General features: G+C 39.4%; 1 protein-coding gene across 1 annotated transcript in view; it reads left to right on the top strand.

Moving 5' to 3' along the window:
• The window catches only part of LOC136883160 (uncharacterized), a 117,129-nt gene that overhangs the window by 18,290 nt on the left and 86,748 nt on the right, over positions 1–12,091 (top strand). The window contains exon 3 of the mRNA XM_068229616.1: positions 2,587–3,219. Coding sequence (XP_068085717.1) covers positions 2,587–3,219 — 633 coding nt within the window. The remainder of the gene's footprint in view (positions 1–2,586; positions 3,220–12,091) is intronic.

Here is a 12,091-nt window from a genome sequence, read left to right as displayed (position 1 = left end):
ATGGGAGGTGAATTGTATTTTGATAATAATCAAAATTAACTCAGAAAAAATATTAAAAATAAGGAACACATAAAACCATGTGCTCATTCTTTCTTTCTTTCTTTTGAGTGGCTATATTTTTAGCATATTATTTTTCTTGGTAATGTCTATTGTATGTAACGTGCATTATCACTGAATTAATTTATTCTATTAAGAGGCTGAGAAAGGGAGTAATACAGTATTTGCTCACCTATAAGACCTTAATTTTCATCATCTAAAATGGAGGAAGGTATAGTATGTGAGTACATGAGAAATAGGTTGATTTTGTGGAGTTATGAAATATAAAATAATCCAATGATGATAATAATAATGTCCGCCTCTGTGGTGTAGTGGTTAGTGTGATTAACTGCCACCCCCGGAGGCCTGGGTTCAATTCCTGGCTCTGCCACGAAATTTGAAAAGTGATACGAGGGCTGGAACGGGATCCACTCAGCCTCGGGAGGTCAACTGAGTAGAGGCGGCTTCTATTCCCACCTCAGCCATCCTGGAAGTGGTTTTCCATGGTTTCCAACTTCTCCAGGCAAATGCCGGGATGATACCTAACTTAAGGCCATGGCCGCTTCCTTCCCTCTTCCAATCTTCCCATCCCCCCACAAGACCCCTGTTCAGCTTAGTAGGTGTGGCCGCCTGGGTGAAGTACTGGTCATTCTCCCGAGCTGTATTCCCCGACCCAAGGTCTCACGCTCCAGGACACTGCCCTTGAGGCGGTGGAGGTGGTATCCCTCGCTGAGTCTGAGGGAAAACCAACCATGGAGGGTAAACCGAGGAATAATAGTTGTAAGAAGAAGAAGAAGACATCTAGATAACCAATGAAAGAAGAATTAATTAAAGCTATTTACAGCAAAGTAATAAGAAACAAGGAGATGGCAGGTGGCTTGCTGCGGTGTAATCGACAGCATCTGCCTGAAGTAGGAAAATGTTGCTTTTAATACCTGATGATACATTCTCCTCCACAAATTTAGTCCATTTTGTTGTATAAAACGTACTTCCCAGTCTTGACTTCTTTTTAATGTCCTTCCCGGAAATACCGGTTGTGCGAAATTCCACGTGCTTTGAATTGCAACATTTCATGTATTACAGCATGGCAGTTGTTTCTTGTCTCTGTGAGCCACTCAATATTCTTTTGTCTACATTCTCGTACTTCGCTTTCTGCACCCCTTAAAACAACAAGCAAGCATTTACTACAATTAGGTTGTGGGAACATTCAACATATCGACCAGAAGTAGGTCACAATTTTTTGGTCCTTTGCATTGCTTTGCTCTCCTTTGTTTTTATTTTCACTTCTTTTTCATCTTTCTTTCTTTCTTTTTCTCTTTTTTCATAGAGATTTCAATTGTAACATCATACTGGTCATTAACTTTACCTAGAAAATCATTGTTCTATGTTGACTGTAAGCTCAAGCTTGTTTTGGCATAATTGTATTCTTCATTAAGTGTATTACTGTATATTTTTAATTTCAGTGATTTTTCTCTGATTCAGACATGGATATTTTTTCAAGTAAGATTGTACTTTTTTTTACAAAATTTAAGAAGATATTCCAAGTGATGGTTTTCTAAGAATAAGTGCCCAGACATTTGTTGTATACAAAACTGATTATACCATTTTTAATGAATATCTCGTGTCAAGATGAACATTTCTTACATAACTATTTCTTGATTTTTTTTTTTATCAGAGTTATTTGTATCATTTGTTTTTCCTCACTATTTTGTCTATTCATTGTATTTTAATATGGGGCTGAAGAAGGCCCAATGAAGGCTGAAACATGTGCCGGTTTTGTACAGTAATCTCAGTATAAGAACTGCATTGACTAAAGTGGACATTTTAAATCTTTTCCTTTTTTTCAAGGGAATTTTGTATGTCAATATGGAACATCATGAATATGAAATTCATAAACTGTTGTACAGAATTGTACGTTATTGTGCGTCATAATTTTGACTTGCTCTCCTTAAACTATTTTCTTTTGCACATTCTGTATTGGCTTGAATGATTCTTTACTCATTTTGCTATCGGCAGCCCGGAAGACAATTTTCCGTTGTTTCTCATTTTTATACCTGGCTGTACCTAAATCAAGACCATGGTTGATTCCTTCCCACTCCTAGCACTTCCCTGTCCCACCATTGCCGTAAGACCTCTTTCAGTATGATGAAAACAACCCCTCATTTTCACACTGTGTAACTTATGGTTTCTAAATTACTCTTATGAACTATGGCTGCTAGCAAACAGAAACATGTTCTCAGGCACATGTTGATGATGGAAGCAGAAGGATGAGCAACACTGCTAAATTGTGAGATAGGGGTGTAATGGGCACTCATACTCATGCTCAATTTTAGTTGAAGTCGAGAAAAAAGACCTTGACTGCTCACAAAATGTTTTTCTTATGATTTCCGAAAATTAAGAGGGGTTGTTATAGGCTATGTGGTCTTAGAGACTACTAAATGCAGAAGTTTCTTGTTTTAATATCATATCACTCTGGCTTAGTTTGAATTAATCTGACTTTATAAAGTAAAAAAATATTCTTACAGCTCTGGCCTATTGTGCTTGTTACAGGAAGTTACCAGTGTAGGTGCAGATCAGGTTTCCAACCGTCTTTCCCTGGATCTCGCTCCTGTGCTGACGTAGATGAGTGCCAGCATCCGGTCTGTTCACATGCCTGCATCAACACTGTGGGCAGTTTCTTCTGTCATTGTCCTTCTGGGTGGCGATTACAGTCAGATGATCGCACGTGTTTACCCTCTGATCTTAGCAATGGTATCATCGAGTCAGCCAAAAGAGTTATCATTTTAAAGGACAGCAAGAATCCACATGAGGAAACATCCATTACATTTACTAAATCTGGTAGTAAAAGTGGAAGAAGAATGGTTGTGCTGAGTAGTGACAAGGAGATACCTAATAACCCTGTGCTGAAGAATGTGGGGTATTCCTCTTTCCGTGCAATACCTAGTAAAATGGAAAGGAACTCGGGGGAAAGACAGGACAAGCAGTTAAAATTGAATGTTGGAGGTTCAACAACACGAAACCTTCTTACGAGGGAAGTGAAATTTGATTGTGTCAGACATCCAGCGAGCTGTTCTACAGAGAGGTACAAACCCTGTGTCCCATCATGTAAGAACGGAGGTGTGTGTAATGGCAAAGGAGTGTGTCACTGTACTGCAGGCTTCCAGGGTCGTTATTGTCAAATTGGTAAGTATGTTTTTTAAATATAACTAGTTTAAACATAGGTAATAAATTTCATATTATTCTGTACTGAAGAACAGTATAACGCAAAACAAAAGCTAAAGGTTTCCACCTATTCAATACTATTTATTATAACCTTAAAAACGTTATATATGTTTGATGAAACTAGTTTTGGTCTTGCTAGAGACCATCATCAGTCAAAATCAGTCAAGTTAAGGCAAGACATGAATTATAGAAAAAATTAAGCAAGCATGTGGTGTTTATATTCAGTGCAAGACAAGTAAAGATGTTAAACACTATCACATCTTGTGTAAGTTCTCAGTTTTCTTCCAATTTGAAGAATGCACTTCATAGTTTCATCAAATATATGTAACTTTTTTTAAGGTTACAATAAATAGTATTGAATAGGTGAAAACCTTTAGCTTTTGTTTTACATTATAACTAGTTTAAGTTATAGTCTAGCCAGGGTTTCCTGCTATGGGATGGAGTAGACCATACAGCCAGCGACTCAACACCGAGTGTTTCTGAAGGGTCCAGCAGCTTGCAGTGGAGGAGCCCCTATAGTTGGGTGCTTGTCCTCCAGTGGAGGAAATACCAGGCAGCATCTGTTCTGCAGGTGAGGAGCGGCCTCATCAAAACCTGGCAGTTAGATAGAAAATGCTTCTGTGTGTGAGCCCACCATAATAATAGCCCATGTAATGTATCAGAGTGGATCAGGACAAAAATCTATGTAGTACCCCAGAAACGACATGCGTCTCTCTGTGTCTCCAGTGAGGTGCAAGAATGTTAGTGATCCACTGCCTGACCCAAGAGTTTCCTGGACAAGGGTTATGGAACAAGAAAACTGGCTAAGTACTCACTATCGCTCAGGTTGTACGCTCTAACAGTCTTTGTTTGATGTCACTTGTCCATCCTTGTCAAACTCGCATGCTGCACATCACACGTCGCTCACTTCACTGTAGCCAGACAAGAGAGATCCTGCTCCACGACACTACAGGACAGAATGACAGACCGAACATTCACTCAACTCTGCGGTGACTGACTGACAACTTCATGGCACTATTCTTGCAAACACTGTCAGTACTCCACAGCAGTACTGTCTCACACGCTGTGACTACGGCAGTACACACACAGTTCTCTGTACTGTACAGCAGTACACACACACAGTACTCTGTACTGTACGGCAGTACACTCGCACACAAGACTGAATTTAACTGACTGACTGGCTGCCTGCCTTCGTGCCTTAATGTGGATCATGCTTAGAAGCCGAGATGTTTCTGAGAAGTGTAAGGTCTCCAGAGTTCTCTGGATGGTGAATATTCTGGGATAGTGATCTACAACCTTCTAGTGATTAGAGAGAGATCAGCACATCCTACTACAAGCCCCTCCTTCCTGTGGTAAGCATGCAGCCAACCTGCAATAATATCATTATCATCATCATCAACTTGAACAGCTTCAGCCGGGTTGCTTGTTGATTCTGGAGCAAAGTTTTACAGCCGCATTCTTTTGTTGACTCTAACCCTCCATGGGATCTAAATGGTCGCTCCTGACTTGGAGAATAGACATCCTTATCATGTCATCATGGCGTCTACCGTAACGTACTGTAACGTACACGTAGGAGTGCTCTGTCTATATCTCGCAGAAGCCGCATAACTGGTAGCATATTTGTCCTGCAAGTGTGTACTAAGCGATCTTGTAAAGTGTGGTTCGAGTTGGACATAAATAACAACAGATATGTCCGTCCAGAAAGTTAATAAGCGGATTAATGCTTTTGAAGCAACGATGAAGGACTTTGAGACGCGCCTTCAGTTGTTAACCAGCTCTGCCAACCCCAGGGAAGAGTCCCTAGACTCGCTGAGTCAGGATTTTCGAGACTTCCGAGGCGCCATCTCCTCCGAACTTGCCGTGCTGAAAGAAGAGCTGTGCAAGTTAGCACGGCAGCTCGACCATCAAGAAGCACTCATTGATGAAGGAGAGCAGTACAGCCGTAGAAACTGCCTCCTAATCTATGGAGTCTCCGAGGAACCGCGGGAGGACATTTACGGAAAAGTGAGGGAAACCTTCCGAGCGAAGTTGAACGTGGACTTCACGATGGAGAGCTTCAACCGGTGCCACAGGATTGGGCAGCCTCAGCGCTCAGCAGCTGACGTGGTATCTACAGGCAGGCGCCCAATAATAGTTAAATTTACCCGTTACCACGAATGTGACCGAGTGTGGAAGGCGAAGCGGCTCCTGAAGGGCACAAAGGTACTCATCACAGAGTCCCTCACCAAAACCCGAAAGTACATATTAAACCTGGCTAGGGATCACTTCGGGCCATCCCGTGTATGGACCCAAGACGGACGCATCGTAATTCACCTGCCTAATGGGACGAAAAGATCCATCACCACTGTCGCGGAACTGGATAACATAAAAAATCTGTGAGATAACTGTGACAATTAAAATGGAACAGCACAGCTCGATAATGCATCTGCTTGTTATTCATAAGTGTTTTTGTAAGTGTATTATGTGTGTGTCTGTGTTTGTGTTGGTGGTAGTCAGTGTAAGCATTTATCAGGATGTCGAGGTAAGTTGCATGCTATTTCTGTTCTACTATTTCGTTAACATTCCCTTATTCAGCTGATCCAGAGCTCTGTACCTGTCACTGACCTTGGTAACATTCCCCCTCTCACCCCGTCACCTCTCACCACTGGCTTGCTCCTCAAACAGGCATTATCTCCCTCCACCAACTGTTTACAGTGTTGCCATGTCAACGCACTCTCATTGGTAGTGCACTTCGACGAAATTCAAGCCATAATGAGGGAAAATAATATCCATATTTTTGCTATTAGCGAAAGCTGACTTATACCGAGCATACCCTCTGGTATGGTACAACTTGACCGGTATTCCCTCTTACGTCATGATAGATCTGATGGCAGAAGAGGAGGTGGGGTGGCCTTGTACTGCAAAAACGATTTAAAAAGCCGGGCGATATGTGCATCATCTAACACTGCACAGCTAGGTCCAGAATTCATGTTTGTTGAAGTCATTATCGTCACCGGTTGGTGGGACGGAGAACTGAAACTACTGTGTGTTTGGAAATGTAAATTTTAATTTTTTTTATTTGTCTGAAGGATTTAATTTTTTTTGCAACTCTGGACTCTACTGGAATTTTGTGTAACTGAAATATGTTTGTAAATTTTTTTTTAAATTATGGAAACATCAAGAAACATTGAACTGTATGAACATTTCAACATGCAAAAGTGTTTTGAAGTGATTTTTTTAAATGTAAGTTTTATGTAATCTGTTGTAAAATTTGTTAGGTGATTTATTTTGGAGCATCCTGTACCTGTACCACACGTGCGGTTTCCTATGATGAAATTTTGGTGTTGTAATCGTAATGTTCCAGAACTTGTGTAATTGCTAACGATGTTAAAATTACTATATATGGTAACGAGATTTCCTATTGGCAAAAGGTCCAGGAATCTAGGGTAAGTTTGATCTTATTGGTTGATTGTAATCGGGCCATTTCCGGTCTTCTTGCCGGCTTGGGAAAAATGATGCGTGAGCTCGGGGTCTTTTCCATCCGACCGCCCTAGCGAGCGTTCGCGCTCGAGGGCTACCCTTGGGAGCTCCTGCCTTTCCGAGGTATGTGTTATTTCAGTGTTTTTGCAATGTTTTCTGGTTTCGTTTCATTTAGTTTAATTCCTTTTGTGTTTCATTATTTCTTCGCTAATGTAATTTTAAAGTTTAATTTGATGTGTCCGTGTTTACCCTAGGTTCCAATTGCCGTAGTTTCAAGTCTTTCATCCATTAAATACTTTCGTTTTAAACTATACCTTTAATGTAGCATCACCTTCATTGTTAAATCAAGTTTTATTTAAAGTTACTTAAGTATGTCTTGTTTCCGTGTCATGGAACTGTATTTGTAAAATTTTGTCATTTTTAATATAGTTGAGCTAGAGGGTGTTTCGTGCAAGTCTTTTCTCCCCCATAACGTCATACGTTCCCATGGACCTCTATAAGGGCTTCCCGCAGCTTCCACATCCTGTCTTAGTTGTCAGTTTTAGGCCTGTAAGTGTTCCCTGTATTTGGTTTATATGAATTCTCCGCCACTGCGTCATATTTCTACCTCATTATTCATATTATTATGTTATTTACTATTTCTATGATTATTTTTATTTATGTACGCGCTCCAAGTCGCGCGGTTACAATTATTAACCAGCAGAAACTCCTTATAGTTGTTGTATACAAGCCGCCCAAAATAACAAATATGACTGAATTCGAATTTCGTTTACTTGACCTACTGCCTAGCTACGAGCATATTATTGCCGTAGGTGACTTCAACATTAACCTGCTTACTAAAACGCACGAAACTAAACAATTTATTGACATGTTTTCTTCCTGTGATATGACCATCCTCCGTTTAGAGCCTACTAATCATACTTACACAGAAAACTACGAAACACACACGCTTATTGACCACATTGTGACAAATAACCCAAACAAAGTCGTAACTCACGGCCAGATTCCAGTCCCAGCCATCTCCACTCATGACCTTATCTACCTATCGTACTCCTTCCAAATGCCAAAATATAAACCTAAGTATGTTATTTCCAGAAACACAAAAGACATGGATATGGACAAGTTAAGACATGACGCTTACAATCTACCCTGGAATGATATACTCCTATTGGACGATATAGACGCAAAAGTAGACAAATTCAACTCCCTTGTAATCACTCTGTACGATAAACACGCCCCTAAGCGACAGATAAAGGTTACACGCCCATCTTGTCCCTGGCTAAATAGTGAAATAAAAAACATGATGGCCCACCGCGATGCACTTTACCTACGCTTTAAATGAACTCATGACCAAAGTGACTTCGAAAATTATCGGGTCCTTAGAAATAGAGTTAAACAGTTCGTTAGAAACGGTAAATTTACATATTTGCAAAACATGACTGCAAACATGAATTCTGGCAGTGCTTGGAGTGCGCTTCGTTCCTTAGGCATAGGGAAACCTCGACAACAACCCCATGTGCCAGGCATACCACTCGATAAGTTAAATGAGTTTTTTACTGAAGAAAGAACACCACCTAATGTACTAAATTCCCCAAACTCAGTACCCAACTCTGTTATGAACCCTTTACCTGACAAACAACATTTCACATTCCACCCTGTTACTGCTAATAAAGTTAAAAAAGTATTATATTCTATCAAATCAAAAGCCAGAGGAGTGGATGATATCCCTATAACTTTCTTACACAACATTATTGGTGCTGTTTTACCAATTATTACCCACATTTTCAACTACTGCCTTAAAAACGGAACCTTTCCTTCACTATGGAAACTAGCTAATGTTATCCCTGTGCCTAAGAAACCTGACCCCTCCCTACCATCCGACTACAGACTAATTTCTATCTTACCAGCGATTTCCAAAGCACTCAAGCGTCTGGTTCACGAGCAGGTGTTGGAATACTTAAATAACCATTCTCTCTTAGACCCATTGCAATCTGGCTTCAAGAAGGGACACAGCAGAGCAACTGCCCTGCTCAAAGTGACTGATGACATACGGCACGCAATAGACCAAAGACTTACTCTCCTCGATTTCAGTAGCGCATTTGACACTATAAACATCCAGACTCTATTAAACAAGATGCAATCTTACTACTTCGATCAACCAACTATTAATTTCTTTTCATCATACCTCAAAAATCGCGCGCAACAAATTGTAACCCTTGATCAAACCTCTCACTGGCGAACCAGGAAGGAAGGCACGCCGCAGGGTAGTGTTTTAGGCCCATTGCTCTTTATTTTGTATATAAACGACATTTCCTCTAATTTAAAGAATTGTAGCTACCATCTTTATGCGGACGACTTACAAATTTACTGTCACTGTAAGACCTCTGATTTGCCGCATGCCATAGCAGGCATCAATGCTGACCTTCAGCGACTTAACGCTTACTCCTTGAAAAATTCCCACCTTCTTAATCCCTCCAAGACGCAAGCAATCATTATTGGCTCTCAAAAATTGTTGGCCACACTAAGATACGAAACTATTCCTTCAGTTATACTGAATGGTAGAGTTATTCCATTCAGCCGAACTGTGAGAAATCTAGGAGTGACAATGAACGAAACTTTAAATTGGTCTGAATATATTAAGAATGTGTGTAAAAAAATATTTTCGATCCTTCATTCGGTTAAAAGAAACAGCAATATTTGACCTTGTATTGTGAGAGTCAAACTCATACAAACGCTAGTGCTTCCTGTCCTCGACTACTGTGACGTCATTCTGGTATACGCAACAAAAGAGCAGACTTCGAAACTTCAGCGAGCGCTTAATTGTTGTCTTAGATTTATATACAGTCTGAGTTATGATACACATGTCACCCCGTACTATCACACTATTTCATGGCTGAAACCTGACAAACGACGGATGTATCACATACTGATACAGATATACAGACTGCTCTCTGAAGACAGGCCACTATACATTTCATCCCAGCTTAAGTATTTGTCCTCCTTTCACAGCAGTAATACCCGCTCTGGTTCCTCCCTTTCTATTCCTGTTCACCGCTCTTCCATGTACAACAACTCCTTTGTTGTGGTGGGTTCTAGACTTTGGAATTCCCTGCCTGTCAGTGTCAGAAATTCCACTTCATTACTTAAATTTAAGACAGCTTGCCGAGACTACCTGCTGAATACAGCTGAGTAACTTGTATGACTGGAAAGAATGAATGATTGTATGAATGTGAATTAGAAAAGTGTAAGGTTTTTTGTGTAGGTTATCATTTATTGGTATATAATATGTACTCAAACTCTGCTCTCAATGATGTGTACAGTGGTTAAGTGTAAGAGAGGGCCAAGAGCCCTAACTTCGCCACCTACAAAGGCATGATAAATAAATAAATAAATAAATAAATCCTTCTACCTGCCCTGAACCTTTGGCACAGATGCTACCTGTGGGTTTCAAAGACATTTCCTCCTCTGAGGGTGTCAGGTTATTTCCCACTGTCCAATACTCAGCATTGTGTAACTTTTTTCTTCTTTTTTTTTCGCTAGTTGTTTTACGTCGCACCGACGCAGATAGGTCTATGTAATAGACAAGAAAAATGTTCCACCGATCAATACATTTATTGTGAATGAATTATTGCACTAGTTTCGGTTTTGGCCTATCTTGGCCATCATCAGCTAGCACACAAATTTACAGTCATTAGACAGAATTACAAAGATGTTACGTTAGAGCATCCGGATGTCTAATGAAAAATGGAAGTAAAATATATTGCAGTATGTTGCGTTAAAATATCTCTGATTAAAAGTGGTGATGGTTATAATAAACTAAAACCTATTGATTGAGCATGGACATGAGTACATAAACACATTGAAATATATATGCCACATCATAAGACACTAAAAAATATAGCACATTAAACACATTAAAACATGGTATATTTTAAAAACATCTATTAAAATTTGAGTTCATGTTGCGTTGCATTCATTCTTCAATCCTCTTGTAGTTCTTGTGTTGATTAAGTTGTATTAGGTGAATGTCAAGAATGTTCTGTGGCTGATATACTTTGTATTGGTATGTTATAAGAACTCTTGTCATTAAAATTTGAAAATTGAATACTGTGCAATTCAACTGTTGATGTAGTCAGGTAAGATTTATATATACAGCAAGATAGGGTTTAATTTTAGAGCAGTTGGTGGTGACACCTCTCTCGTCTATGTACGTTATATGGTTGTTATCTGTAAAGAAAAGCTAATATGAGTATAGCGTATGTATGAAGGAATGCCTGGATGTATGTGTGAAATGAAAAGAGTACTTACTGTTGTTGCTGTGGAGGTTGTGTACCAATATGTTTGGAGATTTGTTGTGTTCTGCTACGAGTACGTCTGGGGCTCATGTTAGCTGCGTGGAGGGATGTTGGTGGAGGGGATGGAGGAGTGGCTATTGTGAAGGTCGGGGCAGGGTTAGGTTTGTGATTCGTCGGTTTATTATGACGTGTATTTACTAATTTGAGATAGTCATTTTTTATTGCAGGAATGACTTTGTCAAAGATGATACTGGTTTTCTCTGTAATGTCGTTAATGTTATGATTGGGGTTAGCGTATTGATCCAAAGAAATATAGAAATCTTCGGTTATGTTGAGCAGGGGGCCCTTAGAGTTTATGTTTAATATCATCATGTCATTATTGATGTCTGTGAAGTTGTGCTTAGATTCTTCTATATGTTGGCCTATTGATGAGAAATGGTTGTGCTTTACTGCATTTATATGTTCATTATAACGGACGGTGAAGTTTCTGCCTGTACGTCCAATGTAGCTTGTGTCACAGTTGTTACATTTGATGCGGTAGACACCTGATTGGTTGTATTTATTATTATTATTGACTGTTTTGGTGTTGTGTATAGTGTTGGTGCTGTTGTGTATGGTTTTGAATGCTTGTGCTTCTTAAAGATATTAGTTATAGTATATATATATTTATTGGTGTTGTTGAAGGTAAATAGGACATAATCTTTTTTCGGTTTGGCTGTTTTGATTAATTTAGTTTTAGGTTGGGATTTTATTTTGTGGATGATTTTGTTGACCATTTCTTTGCTGTATCCATTGTATTTGGCTATGTCGTGGATTAATTTTAATTCATTATTTCGATCTTCTATTGTCATTGGGATATTGAAAGCTCTATGTATCATACTATAATAAGCTGCTCTTTTATGTGTGTTAGGATGAACGGAGTCATTTTTTATGGTATTTAAAGTGTGTGTGGGTTTCCTATAGATCTTGTAAGATAAGTGAGTGTCATGCCTGGTTATTGTTAAGTCCAAGTAATTTAAGGTAAGGTTATTTTCTGTTTCTTTAGTGAATTTAATTTGAGGGTCTAAATTGTTAAGTTT

The sequence above is a fragment of the Anabrus simplex genome, chromosome 11 (genome assembly GCF_040414725.1).
Source record: "Anabrus simplex isolate iqAnaSimp1 chromosome 11, ASM4041472v1, whole genome shotgun sequence".
Lineage (NCBI taxonomy): Eukaryota > Metazoa > Arthropoda > Insecta > Orthoptera > Tettigoniidae > Anabrus > Anabrus simplex.
Note: the sequence above shows the minus strand (reverse complement) of the source record. Positions and strands in the feature narration are given on the sequence as shown.